Source organism: Cibotium barometz, chromosome 19, assembly GCF_041138505.1.
Source record: "Cibotium barometz isolate CiBa-2024 chromosome 19, ASM4113850v1, whole genome shotgun sequence".
Lineage (NCBI taxonomy): Eukaryota > Viridiplantae > Streptophyta > Polypodiopsida > Cyatheales > Cibotiaceae > Cibotium > Cibotium barometz.
In genome coordinates, this window is record NC_141064.1 from 1,362,478 (window position 1) to 1,380,609 (window position 18,132).

The following is an 18,132-nucleotide window of genomic DNA, read 5'->3' on the forward strand; positions in this document are numbered from 1 at the left end:
TAGCAAAACAACTATGCATCCTCGAGCAAAAACAATGAGGATAATGAAAGCTTGTTTGTTATGCAGCATGTCGTTAATGCCATGCAGCACATAAAGATGTTGTATGGTACGTTGATTCAGGTGCTTCGAACCGCATGACAAGTCATGGGGAGTGGTTCAAGGAGATGAAAAACCTTGAAAGACTAGGTTTTGTGGAAACAGGGGATGACACTGATCATCCAATTGGGAGTGGTTCAAGGAGATGAAAAACCTTGAAAGACTAGGTTTTGTGGAAACAGGGGATGACACTGATCATCCAATTGCCCATGTTGGAGATGTGACATTGTCTATGCAGGATGGCAAAGTGAAGTACCTTGCAGATGTACTTCATGTTCTGAACATAACAAAGAATCTAGTTTCAATTGGCCAGATGATTGAGCATGGTTTGCAGGTTCAATTTAACCTTGATGGTTGTTATGTTGAAGACTTTAAAGACAAGTGCAGGTTGGTTGCAAAAGGCAATAGAGTGGGTAGAATGTTTACATTGAATGTAAATATGCCTGAAGTGAGTGCTGCGATGTTTGCAAATGGTTCAAGAATTGTTGCAGACACAGACATTTGGCATAAAAGAATTGGACATGTGAATGTGCAGAGAATGAAGTCTATGCAGACTAAAGAAATTGTGACAGGGCTGCCAAAGTTTAAAGTTGAAGGTATGCAGAAAATATGTGAAGCATGCCAATTTGGAAAGCAAACAAAGCATGTATTTTCACGTGACAGAAATGTGAGCAGAAATGTGAGCAGAAATACCCTAGATGTTGTGCATTCAGATGTATGGGATCCTACGAAGACCATATCTATGGGAGGCTGCAAGTATTGTGTGACATTTATTGATGACCACACAAGGAAAGTGTGGGTATACTTCATGAAGGAGAAGAGTGAGGTGTTCACTCATTTTTAGAATTTCAGAGTTATGGTTGAAAAGCAAACAGGGAAACATGTAACGTTCCTAAGGTTAGATGGAGGGGGAGAGTACTTCTCCAATGAGTTCTCTAAATTTTTACAGAAGAATGGTATTCAGAGACAGTTTACATGCAGATACATTTCGCAGAGCAAAATGGAGTTGCTGAGCGAAAAAACAGGCACATTGCTGAGATTGGGAGAGAAAAATATGCCGCATAGCTATTGGGCTGAGGCTGTTTCTGCAGTAGTTTACATCATGAACAGGACTCATCATCGAAGAGAGTTTGTTATCCTTTCCATTTGACCCTGAGGGTCATACAACTCCTTGGCACATATAGAGGCATTTGCACATGAGGATGTGATGCATAGTTTAGGTCATGCATATACACACATGGATATAGGGGACAAATTTTCATTTTCAGCCATATTCGTGTTAATCTTAAAATAGAGAATACTAGGGTGCATCAATTTCCATTGTTTTTTCATAGATGGATAGGGCATCTTAAGAGATTTCTAATAAGGCTTAGATCACCTCATTCTGACATCACTACTCTATTTTATCAACTTTTGGAAAAATTGTATTTTCATGGCCGACAAGCCAAAAGGGAGACCAAGGAAGTTGTCCTTGGCCATTGAGAAAATGGATGGAGGGGATATGAATGATCATGACACTATGGACAATATGGAGTGACACTATGGGTCAAGTCTCAAGGGAGGTTGAAGAGAAATTGAATGTGGGGAGTGCTCATAAGTCGAACCCTCGAGCCTCGCAACCCATTGAATAACACCCTCCTTCAACTACTAGTGGATCGACTTAACTTCAAACCTCTCATGGAGAAGTTGGATTCTATCTGTCACCGACTTAACTTCAAACCTCTCATGGAGAAGTTGGATTCTATCAGCCACACTTTAAACTCCAAGTTTGACATCTTTGGATGATTATACGACCTTAGGGCTCTCCAACAAGTTAAAATACACCCAATTCAATTGTCATTTGGATGGTCAAATCTCTAGAGTTGACTTTGACCAAAAGTTCAAATCAGAGAATGGTTGCAAATTAACCAAGGTCAAACCCCTTATACCATTATTTAGTACACTCCTAGAGTATTCTCAAGAGCTAAGAAACTTTCAATTTTGATAAGTTTTGATGATTTTAGGGACAAATTTTCATTTTCAGCCATATTCGTGTTAATCTTAAAATAGAGAATACTAGGGTGCATCAATTTCCATTGTTTTTTCATAGATGGATAGGGCATCTTAAGAGATTTCTAATAAGGCTTAGATCACCTCATTCTGACATCACTACTCTATTTTATCAACTTTTGGAAAAATTGTATTTTCATGGCCGACAAGCCAAAAGGGAGACCAAGGAAGTTGTCCTTGGCCATTGAGAAAATGGATGGAGGGGATATGAATGATCATGACACCATGGACAATATGGAGGGACACTATGGGTCGTCTCAAGGGAGGTTGAAGAGAAATTGAATGTGGGGAGTGCTCATAAGTCGAACCCTCAAGCCTTGCAACCCATTGAATAACACCCTCCTTCAACTACTAGTGGATCGACTTAACTTCAAACCTCTCATGGAGAAGTTGGATTCTATCAGTCACCGACTTAACTTCAAACCTCTCATGGAGAAGTTGGATTCTATCAGCCACACTTTAAACTCCAAGTTTGACACCATGGCTACAAAGATGGGAGTTATGGAGGAAAGGTTGATCCAACCCATGAGTCAACCTCAAGTCGGTAATCATGAAGGGAGATAGTAGCTGATGCATTGTCAAGAATGTGGGCTCGCACTATGGCATTAACTATGGAGGTTTATAGTGATTGGATTAAGGGAATTCAAGAGGAATACCTCCTAAATGAGGCTGATATCCACATTTACAAGAAATTACAACAAGGTAATCATAAATATGTTCCTCATTATAAGCTTCACAAAAACCTCTTATTGTATAAGGATCGAGTGTATCTTATTCTACCTCATCCATGAGATGCATTCTTCTCCACTTGTAAATCATCTTGGTGTGTTGAAGGCATATAATAAAGTTAACAAAAGTTTCTCTTAGAAAGGCATGTGGAGGGATGTCAAGAATTTTGTGATGGAATGTTCTTCACGTCAAAGAAATAAAGACAGCCATCAACTACCCGCCCGCCGCCGGTGGTTTACTTCAGCCTCTACTCTTTCCGAATGGTAAGCGAACTTACATATCAATGGATTTCATTCGAGTCTTCCCAAGACTAAGCATGGGTGGAATCAAATATTTGTGGTGGTTGATCAGCTTACCAAATCAGCCCACTTCATTGCTTCCAAGGTCACATATGGAGCATCTCAAATTATCAAACGATTAATGGAGCATGTATTCAAGTTGTATGGGGACCTTTTGGAAATCTTTGTATGAGAACATGGGCACACAAATTACTCCATCTACTACAGCCTATCATCCTCAAAAGGATGGGCAAATGGAGTGTACCAACAAGTGGTTTGAGGTGTACTTAAGGCATTATTGTTATGATATACAAGCTTCATGGAATGAATGGTTGCATCTTGCTGAATTGTCATAATTAAGTGCATGTGCCTTCAATAGCCTTTCAAGAAGACAAAGTAGTCAACCCATTTGCTAAAGAAGAGTTGGAGAGAATGAGGCAACCTCTTGAACTATGTAAGAGCAATATGAAGAAAGCCCAAGAGGTCATGAAGGCTAATGCAGATGAGCATAGGCACAACATGAAGTCTCCAGAAGGAGTTTATGTACTTTTGAAGCTACCTAAGAGTCGTCACAAAACTCTCAAGGGGTCTACCAATCCTAAGTTTACTCATAGGTACTATGGTCCATTCCTAGTACTCAAAAGGGGTGGTGATTTGGCCTATTAGCTTGACCTTCCTTCTTCTACGAGAATCCACAATGTGTTTCATGTATCTAATCTTAAGAAGTATGTGGGTTCTATACCTCATGAAGTGGAAGAGCTTCCACCTATGGATGAAGAATGGGAGATCATTTATGAACCAGAGAGGATTATGGGAAGAACATGAGAGTCAAGGAATAGAAGCATAGAGGAATTCCTCATCAAATAGAAGCATTTGCCATTGGATGAGGCTACATGGCAACCACTTACTTATGTGCAACAACAAGGTCTATCTAAGGAGGATGTTTCTTGACCATGTCCATGGACTTTTTGCCTCTTATATTGGGAGATATACATTCTATAATTTTTTGGATAGATTCTACAACATAAGCGATTCTGGGAGTCTTTTGGCAATCCTAATGGACTCCAATGGCTATTGTGATGGAGACTTGTGATGAGGGAATGTTTTGAAATTGTACATAACTCATTTGCAGCCCATTTTAAGGTATTTTAAGGTATTTTCATGGAGGAATTGCAAGGGCTTTCAACTCTGACATGGATGCCAAGATAGTCTCCTACATAAGAGATTGATTGTTATTCTTCATCAGGATAGTCAAAGCTTATGGGTTGAAGTTTTCTGATTGGAGGCTTATTCAATCTTTTCCTTGGATACTTTATTCATGAAACCGTGGGGAAGATCAAGGACATTTCTTTTCTTAAATTTGGAAAATCTAGTTCTACACCAACTATGCTATCGACATGGCTATTTTTGGGATCTTCCATTTACACTTATGGTATTATGGACATGATGGATCCTTCACTTCTCATTGATGCATAATTGTACATATGACAGATTTTGAGGACAAAATCTTTGGGAAGGGATGCTTTGTAATGAAGTACTAACTTCATTAGTTAGAATTAGGGATTATGGTCATGAGCTCAAGTATAAAAGGGGGCTCGTGGGCCACTATTGTATCTTTTGATCATTTGACATTTGAATGAACCTTGGAGCCTTAAGCTACCACACTTTGGCTTATGGAAGGTTATTTCCATTCTCATGGTGGGAGATTAAACCACTTAGGCATTATGTGTGATATGTGTGTGATTCTTGCTAATTGCATGCTAATCCACATGATGATTTGTCCTATATCTTAGCTTCTTAATCTTGCATTAGTGATTCTCCATTTCACTAGTCGGGGGATGGTAGGCAAGTTATGTTGTGTTTTCCATGAGAGCTTGGATTAGAAAAGGACCTTGGTTCTATAGCATTGGGGAGATGTCAAAATCCCATAGGTCAATTCCGCTCTAGACAAGGAGCTCATCTTTTCTTGCCAGCAAGAATTTTAATTTTCGTTCCTCTAGAAGGAGCCACCTATAATCACCTTTGCTCCACAAGTCTCCCCATCAACATCATATCCCTTTTTGGATAGCCTGTATGCGTTGACAAGCTCATCTCTGGGGATGCAATTTTTGAGGATCACTGAGAAACCAGACTGAGTCCCTGTGCATCATTCCCCCAAATCTTTCGAGGTTATCTTTGAAGGACAGCTCTTTCTTGTAGATATCTATTCCATACTTGTGGATTTAACTAGTGAAGGATAGCTCTTTCTTGCATATATTACATGCTTTCCACATAGATTTAATAACCCTTATTTCTTGACTTCCTGACTTATCCAATAGGAGAGGGATATGATCCTTTTTAGTAGCTTGCTCATTGGCCACAACTTATCTTAATCCTAGTGATTGCATGTGTTTCTTCATTGGTGTGACTTAACTTATGTGGTAATCATCTTCATTGTTTGATTCACTTAACCATTGCCAAGCTTAAGCTCACACCAAGGTATCAGATATCCTTTCCATGGGAGTGTGTTCCTTTATGTGTTGATAGGATACATCTTAGTGTTTGTGTGTGTATGTATGATTTGTTCACAAGCATTCTTCTCTTATCATCATTAATTTGCAGTTGGTGAGAGATTCATTGTTGCATTTGTTGCTTATTGGGCTGATTCATTACTTCATTGGGTGGCACATTGGAGTGAGGAAGAAGGTGTCAAATTTGTCTACACATTTGTGTGTGAGCTTAATCTTCTATGTAATCATTGCTTTTTGAGATCCCTTTGAGTAATCATTCTCATCACCCTATGAGTAGCACATTGAGAGATTAAGAGAGCGATCATCCTTGTGGGACACACCATTATGGATGTAATTACAATTGTGAGATGCATTTATAAGAGAGGCCAAAGAACATCTTCTTAGAGAATTGGAGCTAAGCTTGGAGGCCTTCTTCAAAGCCATCAGCAGAAAAGAAGTATTGTGGAAGACTTTGAGAATCAACAAATTTAAGTGGTGGAAAATCTTGGTAATTGGGAGCATCAACAAAGCAAAGAAGGTAGAAATCTCCGATTTTTTGTAAAACAATCCTTCAAATACCATCACTTGGAGGCTCCAATTCTCCATGTGTGGCAATCTATTATCATCATCATCTTAGCGCTTCAATAGCCCAAAGTTAGGGAGACTTCTCTCAGCACCATAGCTTATAAAAATTCTGTAACTTCAGTCACCTATAGGATCATCAATTGTGGGTGGAGCTTACAAAGGCTTTGTTGTGCAAAAAATAGAGTCTGCTGTTGAATTATGTGATCAATTGCCTACATGAAGTGGAAGCAAACACACACAGGTCCCTTCACTGCCAAATAGGTGCAACCTATAATTATTGGAGGCAATGCAAATATTGCATTCTAGGTTTATGGAGTGTTTGGGTTCTACAACAACTAGTTTAGCAAAACAAAGAATGTTATGCAGTTTAGGGGTTGCAATAGTGGATACCAATACACTTGCAACAACTGCAATGGATGGTCGTGCTTTAGAGTTTCCCTCATCAACACACCTTAAGCCTTAATCGAGTCCTTGGGAACCGACCTTGCAGCTTTGGATCATCATTCTCAAAAATCTCCTTTTATGATTGAGGAAATTATATCACGTGCCTAAGACACTACAGTTTGGTGATCAGCTCTATGTTAATACTCCAAGACTCTACACAACATGACCATTCGACATAGGGAACTGGGTACTATGATAGGACAAACACATGCTTCATTTTTTTTAACGACGGAGCATGACAGGACAAACACATGCTTCTTCATTGTTAGCTCTACAACCCCGGGCGTGACAAGATGTTTCGACCCATCACATAGCCTGTTAAGGTCTCAGACCATCAATTTTAAGATGCAGTGCAATAAAGAAGCAAATACATGAGAAGCCACAAATGCAGATCATCAGCAAAAAAAGACAGGCTTGTTCTTAGCAGATAGGTTCTCAGGTATCAGAGCCTTCTTAAGGCTCAAGCGCTACGTGTGCACATCATTTGAGTGAGCAATTACAACTTTAGAGCAGGCGTTCTCTCGTTTTGTCATGCAGCACAAACGCTTCTGAACACATCATCATTTTGAATGGCAAGCGGGATGTGACGAGACACAATCTTGGTCTTCTTATTATCCCTAGAGCGTAATAACCTCCGTCAAGGATGGCAGCAAGTTCTACAAGAGCTCTGGCACCAACACGTTCAATTCCGCCAATAGCGAACTGCATGCCAACTTTAGAGCTATGAGAAACGCTCTTCTCGCTAGGAGCTTTGCTAGCAGTCAACAATGGCTAACAGGCGGCAAAAGATATACGGTACATGACACGAGAAGGAATCAATCAAAATAGCAATCATAGAGCCATGATGATGATACTGCATGAGCGCTCCCCCTATGATCAGAACAGAGATGCTGTCAAAAAGATGTCGATGACAATATGAATTTGCACCATGGCGATCAAATGAAAGATAAAAGTGGTACCTCATACCAAAGTGTACGCCCTAAAACACAATGCACAACACGTACGAACATATCTCTCAAACAAAAGGTGGATAGGGCATGTGAACCACAATGTGTGAACAAGCCCAAAAAATACTAAACACAAGTCAATGTATAGTCCATGTAAAAGAAATCCCCAGAACACAATGCACAACACGTGCGAACATATCTATCAAACAAAAGGCGAATAGGGCATGTGAACCACAATATGTGAACAAGCCCAAATAATACTAAACGCAAGTCAATGTATACTCCATGTGAAAGAAATGCCCAAATGTGTGAACAACCACTCACAAAGCGTGTAAACTCTAATGACCGGCACGTAGTGTGTGAAAACCTCAAAGCATAATATGTGAATAGCCCCAAAATAATTCATCACCATCCTACCACTCACACCACATGTGAATATAGGCCTAACACTCAAACAAATTATCCCTATGTAAACAACCCCACGGTATGGAAGTGAGGAATGTGAGTGGATAAGGGTAAATGGGCAAAAAAAATTTAATGCCCACAAGGTTTAGAAATGAAGGCTTGAGTGGGCAAGTGGGTTGGCCAAGGTGTGGAAAAGAAATCATGAAAGGATTTTTTTAAAAAACCTCTAAAGCTTGAATAGAGGTTTAGTTTTCCTTCTTCTTCACCTTCACTTTCATGCTAGTAGCCTAAAGTGCTTTCTTCTCCTTCACCTTCATGCTGGAAGCTTTCTCTGTCCCTTTGCTAGCTGAGATTTGATGGTGGCGAATTCCTTTGTATTTTTTTTCTTTTGTTTCCTTACCTATCGTCGGATTCACCTGCTACCATGAGGCTATGGAGGATAGATTTCCCATGACACTCCTTGCCTACCTTGTCCTTCCCTTAGACATACCAAAAGCTCACCCACATTCGATCGTGTGGGATAAAGTATTAAAAGACATGGTATGAGCTTAAGCTTGGCAATGGTTAAGTGAATCAAACAATGAAGATGATTACCACATAAGCTAACTCACACAAATGAAGCAACACATGCAATCACTTAGATTAAGATAAGGTGTGACCAATGAGCAATGGTGTGTGCTCAAGAGTCACCACATAGACATAACTTTGAAAACGATGCAAGGTGTGACCAATGAGAAATGGTGTGTGCTCAAGATTCACCACATGAACATAACCATGAAAACTATGTAAGTAGAGAGGATCTTCCACAAAAAACCACTTAGATTACTTAGGCTAACAAAGCAAGTACACAACTCATAGGTGCTTTATACACACTTCATATTTAGAATAGATCGCTTGAATCTTTTAACCTCCATTAAATTTCTCACATTATTCACCTAAAAGGTGATGCCTACATCAAGGGAATATACCTACTAGACCTACATCAAGTAACTCTTAAATGATCATTGCCTTTCTAACCTTAGAACAAAGCTTTCTAAGGTACCACTAAGGAAAGCAAGTAACTCTAGTAAATGATCATTGCCTTTCTAACCTTAGAACAAAGCTTTCTAAGGTACCACTAAGGAAAGCAAGTACACAACTCATAGGTGCTTCATACACACTTCACGCTCTCTAGACTAGATCCCTTGAATCTTTCCACCTTCGTTAGATTTCTCACATGATTCACCTAAAAGGTGAGGCCTACATCAAGGGAATATATCTACTAGACCTACACTCAGTAACTCTAGTAAATGATCATTGCCTTCTAACCTTAGAACAAAGCATTCTAAGGTACCACTCTAAGGTTTGCACTGAGGATGGTTGCTAGATCACTTAAATTCTAACACCCTCCCTTGATCAAGCCTCCATACCATGTAGGGTGTGCTTGGATAAAGTATACGACAGGGAAAAACTTTCACAATTACTTGCACTTGGCAACATTGCATACATCATTTGGCATCACTTAATGCAAACTCTTTGACCATTCATGTGCCAATGTATCCATCATATGGGCCCCTTTTCCCTCATGGCAAGTATCTTTTAAAGTCTTCAAGTGTCGAAGAAGTGTGTCGATCTCCCAGCCAAGCACTTCCCACCCTCTTACCAAGTTTAATGTTCAGGCAAGAGTTATGACCAAATCTTCACACCGAATACCTAATCCTCTCTTGTACCGCTTTAACAAAGAACTCACGGCATGGTCGGTTCAAGACATGGTCCCTTTGGTCTCTCCATCATATGCCAAGATACCCTCACACATCACTAGGATTCTAGAAAATGTAATGTGTGAGTACAATGTGTACTGTTGTGGTGTATGTGAATCTCAAATGTAGGGTAGAGATGCTTACACTAAGTTTAGCATGAACTCATGCCATGATTTCATATCATTAACCAACTTAGCATGAACTCACGCTTCCCTCAACTGTCCATAGTAGCTCCCATACATCCAATATCATCAAACCACAACCAACAACTACAACTCATGCCCTCACCAAGGCTGATTGCATACTCTTCTCCTCTTTCAATCCAATTCATACTCTTCTCCTCTTTCAATCCAATTGTTGGCTTCTTTGCATGTGTAGGGTAAAATGATTGAAAAAATGTGTGGAATGATAAAGAACAAGTAGAGGTTCAAAGCAATGCAAGCTATATGCAAGGGAATGATGAGAATCCCATGATATGCAAGAATTTTGCCATAAACCTTGTTTTCTCCCAAAACTCTAATTTCCTTAGCCAAATTGATCAAGAAATGCATGATTATATAGAGGAGACCAAGGAAAGAAGGATTATGGATTGAAAACTCAAGAAATCCCACCATAAACCCTAATTTTGAAGGCAATTCCCAAAACCCTATTTCTCTCAAGAAACCCTAAAATTGTGATCATTATTGCAAATCAATGATATAAGAGGGTAGAGGAGAGATAGGGAAAGAGAACTAACACCCTGGATCTCAAAAAAACTTAAGTAAAAACCTAATTTTAGCAAGAAATCCCAAATCCCAAAGTAGCCAAGAAACCCTAATTTCTTATCAAGAATGCACAACAAGGGTGGCATCTATGGGTTGAGGAGAGTGTGAGGAAGAGCCCAACAATGCCAATGTCATGAAAATGCGTGGAGAAACCCTAATTTTCAAGAAAATCCCCAAATTGAAGAAAAATTTCAAGAAACCCTAAATCTTGGAAAAAGTCTTGAAATCTCACCAAAGAAGCTTATAAACTCTTCCAATATGTCCCTTGCCTTCATTAGAAGCCATATTCACTTGTTGTTGAGCATGGAAAGCCTTCAATCTCCACTATATCCTCCATGAAATGGTAAGCGAATTTGCAACCTCACGGGCCAAAATGGCACTCTTCACTCCATGAAATATGCTCTATGTGTTGCTTAGGCCATGCTCTAATAAAACCCTAAGCTTTGGCAAGTAAAATATGCAAGAATAGTGGGCTATGGCTATGGAAAGCTTAAGCACAAGGAGGGAGAAGAGAGAAAAATGTGGAGATGTAGAAATTCCCCCCAATTTTGGTCCACAGCTTTCCAAATTTTGGTCCCACACCCCAAATTTGGTCCAAAAGTTACCAAAATTGATACAACTCTTACCTAAATGCTCCAAAATCTTTGAAAATTGATGAAATGAAGCAAAAATTTACAACTTCACCAAATCCCCCATCAACATCAAGAAAATCCAAGAAAATGCAGGAAGAAAGTATGTAGGAAATTAAGAAAATACCAAAATCACTCGTGTAAAAATCCATTTTCTTGCAAATCTCTTGCCACATTAGCATCAAAATTCCCATGATCAAGATTAAATCCCTGATACCAATTGAAATGGAGAATCATTAATGCAAGATTAAGCAAGATTAAGAAACTAAGATATGGGACAAATTATCATGTGTATTAGCATGTAATTAGCAAATTAGCAACAAGAATCATACACGTATCACACATAATGCCTTAGTAGTTTAATCTCCCACTATGAGGATGGAAATAGCCTTCCATAGCCAAAGTGTAGTAGTTCAATGCTTCAAGATTCATTCATATGTCAAATGATCAAAAGATGCAATAGTGGTCCATGAGCCCCCTTTAATACTTGAGTCCATGACCATAATCCCTAATTCTAACTAATGAAGTTACTACTTCATTACAACTACCCTTCCAAGGCCCAACCTTGCACTGTAAGCTAAATGAGAGATGGCACATCCTATGAGACCGCAAGAAATGGGGGTTTAAGTTCTCCAACATCTGGTCTTCTATTATACTGCCTCTTATGGCTAATAATGCACAAAGCCCTATGGACTAATGAAAGAGTCTTCAAGATTGGCATTGGAAGTGAGATATGTCCTAGATGTAATAAGGAGGTGGAATCAATTGCACATATGTTCATTACGTAGTACCAATGGGACAAGGAGGTGCTGCTGAGACTTTTCCAAGGAAAGAATTGTTGCTTGGAGCACATATTGGTTGCTCCTCATCTCTATGAAATTGCATTAGTGCAAAATACCTATGGACAGTGTGGCTGTGTAGAAATGAGTAGATATTTAACAAATCCAAGATTAACATGCATCTTACCTAACCAAGGATTTGTCTGTCCAGATTAAAAGGACAATCAAAGTAGGATTTAAGATGTGCAATGCCCAGTAAGCTATGCATGATATAGATGAAATGCTTCAACTATCAAGAGCCAAAGATGAACTCCAGAGTCAAATCAAAAGCATCCAAGAGGGCCGCCTTGAGAAGGACACAATGGTCTCCAATGAGGAAATCGATTTGACGAGATAGGATTTGGAACTGACTGACTTAATACATCCAAAGCCTACTAGACCTCAAAGAGTACATTGAATAGGTTTTTTCTAGTTAGTTTTCTTGTTAGAAGTTATGCTTCTTCATTCAAAAGCATGATGTAACTCAGGAGCTTTGGAACTCACTATCTCTATATCTCTTCTCTATATCCTTATATATTACTTTAAGAATTTGAAAAATATCAAGCTTGGAATTATATACATGCTAAGCCCAGGTGACCCCACTAGTATATCGTCCATTTGGGGATTTTTTTTAACATAGCCTGAATACATATGGTAGAGTAATAATAAATTCAGACCCTACGTACAGTGGCAGGCTCTTTTGGAGTGTATTTATGTTGTCTGTTGCCGGCAGCCTATAGGCTATGACAGTAGCCCCGGCCCCCCTTCCTTGTTGACCCAGCTGGCCAGTTTCTCTCTCTCTTTCTATCTCGCTCTCAGCCTCTCTCTCTCTCTCTCTCTCTCTCTCTCTCTCTCTCTTCCCCCCCCCCCCCCACCAGCGATCGTTTTATATTTTGCTTCATCCGGGGTGAGGCGGCGCCGTCTTAGGTGAGCAGGAAGCCGTGCTGAGCAGAGGAGGAGGAGGAGGGGGAGGAGCAGAAACTTATAAGGCAATAAAGGAAAGCAGCGGATTGTGTTGCACTTGAGGGGGAGCTGGCCTCTTACAAAGATAAATCCGCAGCTTGTTGATGCTTACCAGGACTCACTGTTTTTTTTTCGGTTAAGCTCTTGGCTGGAGAGACAATCGGAGGAATGTAAAAAGGAGGCAATAGCTGAACCTCCTGCAGGAAAGGCCAGGCCTTAGCCATAGTAGCTTGAGAATCCACATAACTATATTGCCATAGCTTGAGAATCGCCATAGTCATATTGCCAGATCGCCATAGCCATATCACCACTGTAACACCATAGGCACCGCCTGCCACAATTAGGGGCATAGCACATTCATAGCTACAGGCATAGCCATAGCCATAGTCCTATAGTTTGATCGCCACAACAACAGTCCATATCCATCGCATGTACCAGTGCCTAATCTTCTGCCACATAGCCATAGCCTAGGCCATAGGCATAGCTACAATTTCCATACCTCAATCACCAGCCACACACAGCCATATCGTATCCACAGCACACACATAGCTAGCTGAAGGCACAGCCACAGCCATAGTTCCCATAGCTCGAGAAGGAGAAGCACAAGAAGCTGCAGCAGACGAGATAGCAGGAAAAACAGAGCATTACCATGATCACCCATCATGCATTTGCAGGGAACCCCATTATCTCAGACAAGCGTGGGAACCTGAGCATAGCTGATTTGGGTGAAGCAGAATCAGCAGGGACCCTGCGTGTCTTGCCTTTGCTGGAAGGAAAGCCCCTTACCGCTTCCATATCCTCGCCCCAAGGTGGTCACCTTTGGCGGCTCGCTTGGCAGAATTTTGGAATATGCCACAATGCTCTGGTGTCCTCCCAGCAGGCTGTGAATGCTCTTTTGGCTGAGCAGCAGACCCTAGATGATGAAGACAAGTGCCCTCCTGCAGATTTCAGTCTTAACATTCTCACCCATGATCGACTTGTGTACTTGGGCGATAGGGACGGTGTCACCTTTTGTGCTCTGGATGTGTCTCCGTACCCAGCATTCGATGGTACCGCGGACAAGATTGCACGGGATGCGAAGTGGTTGCAAGGCTTGTCAAAAGCATGGGAATTGCCCACCTCTGATGCCAAGGTTGGCTTTGTTGATCTCCGATTGCTCATGACAGGCACTGATTGGTCTGACCAACCCACCCTGGAGCAGCTGTCCATTGCGGGCCATGTGTGTGTGCTCTGACCTGTTTTCTGTTCTTCTTTAATTTCCCTTCATCCTTTCCACTGATTCTAGCTCCTGCTGCAAACAAGGTCATGATGTAAGGTTATCTTTTCTGGATTGGATATATCTTTTACAGGCAAGAGCTATGTTGGATTGGCACAGTCAATCAAGGTTTTGTGGACGGTGTGGGACTACGACAGTCTTAAAGGAGGCTGGAAGGCGTCGACAATGTGCAAACGATCTATGCAAAAAGAAGCTGTACCCTCGACTAGATCCTGTACAGCATCTTTTTGTGGCAATTTTGTTTTCACATTTCTTTACATGCCATTAGAGGGCTTTGCAGGATTGGGCAGTCTACGCATGTGATGGCTTCTCATGCTTGTGATGATAGTTCTGCACAGGTGGTGTTCATGCTGGTGATTGACAAAGAGAGGGACTCTGCGGTGTTGGGGCGCCAGTCACGATTTGTGCCACGCATGTGGAGTTGCCTTGCTGGTTTTATTGAGGTAAAAAGTGTGGCTGCCTTTTTTTTATGGGATGCTTAGAAGCCATCGTGTTTCTTTGTTTCCCTTGTTCTCTTGAGCTGGAGCTGCTGAGCAGCTGGTTAGTCATACCTTTGTACTGGTTATGGAAATTGTAGCCAGGGGAGAGTTTGGAGGAAGCTGTGAGGCGTGAGACAAGAGAAGAAATTGGCATTGAAATTGGTGAAATCATATATCACAGCTCACAACCATGGCCCGGTACGTCGCACTAATAAAATGATTTCTTAGCATTCAAATATAACACTTTTCTCCTTTGAAGCAGCCACTTGAAAGAGCATACATTTATTGGGAACCTCCTTTCCTGAAGTATGCACCGTCAGCATCTTTTTTTGAGATTTTTTGACTCCTTTTTGTGTTTGGAGAGGTTTTGCAGTCGGGCCAAGCAGCATGTCTTGCCAATTGATGGTGGGCTTTTTTGCATTTGCAACTACGTTTGATATCAGAGTGGATAAAAAGGAATTGGAAGGTTTATTTCTGGGGCCTCCACATTTAAGGCATCTGTGTTGTTGCATTTATGAGACCTTTACTCTTCTTTACTTTTCAATGCCTTTTGGCCTGATTATGCTGCAGAGGCGAAATGGCACCCTCGGGAGCAGGTTCGAAAGGCCTTGACATTCAATGAATACAGGAGCCAGCAGCAGTCATCTGCATTGAAAATCCATCAAGCATGTGCTGGTGAAGAGAGAAGGAGAGGCTCTTCAATCGAAGCAAGGGTCGATGCCGGGGAACTTGCACCTATGTTTGTGCCGGGTCCATATGCGATTGCCCATCATTTGATCTCCACATGGGTGACAAAAGGGCCAGATGTCTTACTGAGCAAAGTTTGATACTTGTAACTATATTTTAATTCTCAAGCATGGTTTGGGCCCTCATTTATTTAGGGATTACCTGATGGCACTTAGGATTTTGAACTTAATATTGGATGTATGTTTGACTCATCATGGCAAGAAAATGATATTAGCTTTGTGCAAATTTTGAATGTAGAATTTGATTTTAATGGAATAAGGTGGGTCCTTAATGATTATTTTTGATATATGAGATTGCTTCTATGTTGAGCTTGGTGATTTTGGCAGTTTGCATTTGGTGGCTTCAACTTGATAAGTTGACTATTGGGAAGTCATCCTGGAAAGCCTTATAATTAATTCACATGGATCGTGTTTGCCCTGTTCTTCTCAAGGAGGAAAACTTGTAGCTTATCGCTGTGCCTCAAATGGAGACTAGTCAGCTAGGAGTCTACATAAGCAATAAAGGTGTGGGCAAAATCAAATCTTCTGACTGTACTAACACGCACATGGGTATGGTGGTCCATCAAATACTAGATCAGCAGACCTTGCTGTGACAATTCTGATCACAGTCGCCCTCTTTCCTTGAACTACGTTATACTTTACCGCAGCCTTCATGCTGCTTAGACAATCTTAACAAGCATCTCTATGCAGACCTCATAGCATATATAAGATTTACTCACCTGTGGATGTCACTGGTTAACCTTTCAGCTAGACTCTCTGCTAAAAGTACTAAGTTAATTTTTAGGGTTTAGAACTAGGTTTGGCCCCCCAAAGACTGGGCTCACAAACAGTTGATGGATATGGCCATGTTGGCAATTGGGTGGTCACCTGGCCATGCTGCTTGCCTTGCGATTGAGAGCATTTTGGCGAGAAACTATTGTCAACTTCTTGCCACAAACACCGGACCACCTTTTCAAAAGTTTTGATGCCATTTGGGGTTGTTAGAGAAAGGGACTGGATGCCTTCGTTTTCTCCAAGTTCAGGTGGCCTGAAAGGGGTTTTGGCTGGAAGCACCTGGCAATTTCATACTGCGAACATCAGACAACCTTTTCAGATTTTTTGATGCCAGTTGGGGATGGCTGTCAGATAGGTGCCTTTGATTCTAGCGTTTTCTTCACGCACACAGGCAGCCTGTAGACATGGACAGCCAGCCAGCTAGGACAGACATGGGGGTTATCTGTTGCCTTGGTGAATGCAAGGCTGCTTGTGCAGATGAGTTGGCCCAAATCACGGAGCTGGAATTGGCTCTCTCAAAAGATAATTAGGTGCAGATATTCTGTTATAGGACTTGCAGAGTATTAGCCATGCATGCTACTATTCTTTATGGTCTAAGCTTTGACCTTCTCAAATTGTAGCGTTTTGTTGTTGCAAAAGCCTAACTGATGGTCACATTGTATGACCTTTTGGCAATAAACCTTGGCAAGCTGTTGTAAGAACCAGCAAGCAGCCAGCTTTAAAGGAAAAAAAACAACGGTACTTGGAGGACAAGGTTAGCAAGCTGAGTTGGACAGATCCGGAAAGACCCCATGGGCAGTCGGCTGTTGTAGAGCCCTAGGATTTTTTTTTAAAAAAAGTTTTACATTGTTCATAATATACAGTAGGTTTAGGTCTACTTGTATTGGTTTGAGTTTGTCTCTCATAAATCTGTCACAAGCATAAGTATACCATACTTGGTATCAGAGCCTATCCTTGCTTGATTTGTACGTAGGTGGTTATCAAGTGCACATGGGACGGGGCACTAGTTGGCACCCTCGCGAGTTTAGCTTGAGAGCTCAAGGCTAGCCTAAGGAATCCGCAAATTCAAATGAGGTGGGTGGTAAGTGAAAGGTGGTCATGCCTCTATGATGTATGTTCAGGCTATGGTAGTGGAGTTGGATGTACTCTTAGAAGCCGATTCTAGACGAGTATGCTCACCTCTTCGGTACACAAGTTGCCGCCCCTCTTTGCACAAGGATCATCACATTAAGCTCATCCTGTGGGCTCCCATCAGCAAGATGAGTCGTACGGAGTTTATTGAACTCAAGTAGAAATTGGAGGAGATGTTAGCCAAAGGATTGGTCCATTCGAGTTCCTCGCCGGTACTTTTGGTCAAGAACTTCATATTGGAGTATCTGCATGTGTGTGGATTATACCTCCTCATTTTTAAGAACAAGTTGCCTTTTTGGCGCATTGATGACTTGTTGGATCAACTTGCAGGTGCCAAGGTGTTGAGTAAGAAGTCTGGCTATTATTAGGTCTTTATGTATTGGACAACACTAAGAAGACTTTGTTTTTGTAATGAAGTAACAACTTTAGATTAGATTTAGGACCTTTGGTCATGGGCTCAAGTATAAAAGGGGGGTTCATGGACTACTATTGTACCTTTTTGACATCTTTTGATATTGGTCATCTTGACTCATGGAGTTTCATGCCTTTCATACCTTGGCTTGTGGAAGGCTATTTCCATCTTCTTGGTGGGAGGTTAACTCATGGTCATTGTATAAGATTATCTCTTAATCTTATATTAATCCATGATAATTATCTGTAATCTCAAGTTTATGATCGTTCCATTTTAATTGATATCAGAGTCTTTGGCTTAGATCTTTGTTTCGGAAGTGATTATTTTTAATTTAATTTTTAAAATGTATTTTAAAATCATGATTAGTGATAATCATTTT

At 40.9% G+C, this 18,132-nt stretch overlaps 1 protein-coding gene across 1 annotated transcript; it reads left to right on the top strand.

The window, feature by feature from the left end:
• The first annotated feature begins 12,654 nt into the window (after nucleotides 1-12,654).
• On the top strand, nucleotides 12,655-15,721 carry LOC147628089 (nudix hydrolase 19, chloroplastic-like). The gene is made up of 6 exons (XM_086813096.1): nucleotides 12,655-14,154; nucleotides 14,285-14,425; nucleotides 14,550-14,654; nucleotides 14,789-14,888; nucleotides 15,064-15,156; nucleotides 15,261-15,721. Exons 1-6 carry the CDS (start codon nucleotides 13,585-13,587, stop codon nucleotides 15,515-15,517), a joined length of 1,266 nt encoding a protein of 421 aa, XP_086669222.1. The 5' UTR covers nucleotides 12,655-13,584; the 3' UTR covers nucleotides 15,518-15,721.
• The last annotated feature ends 2,411 nt before the right edge of the window (nucleotides 15,722-18,132 follow it).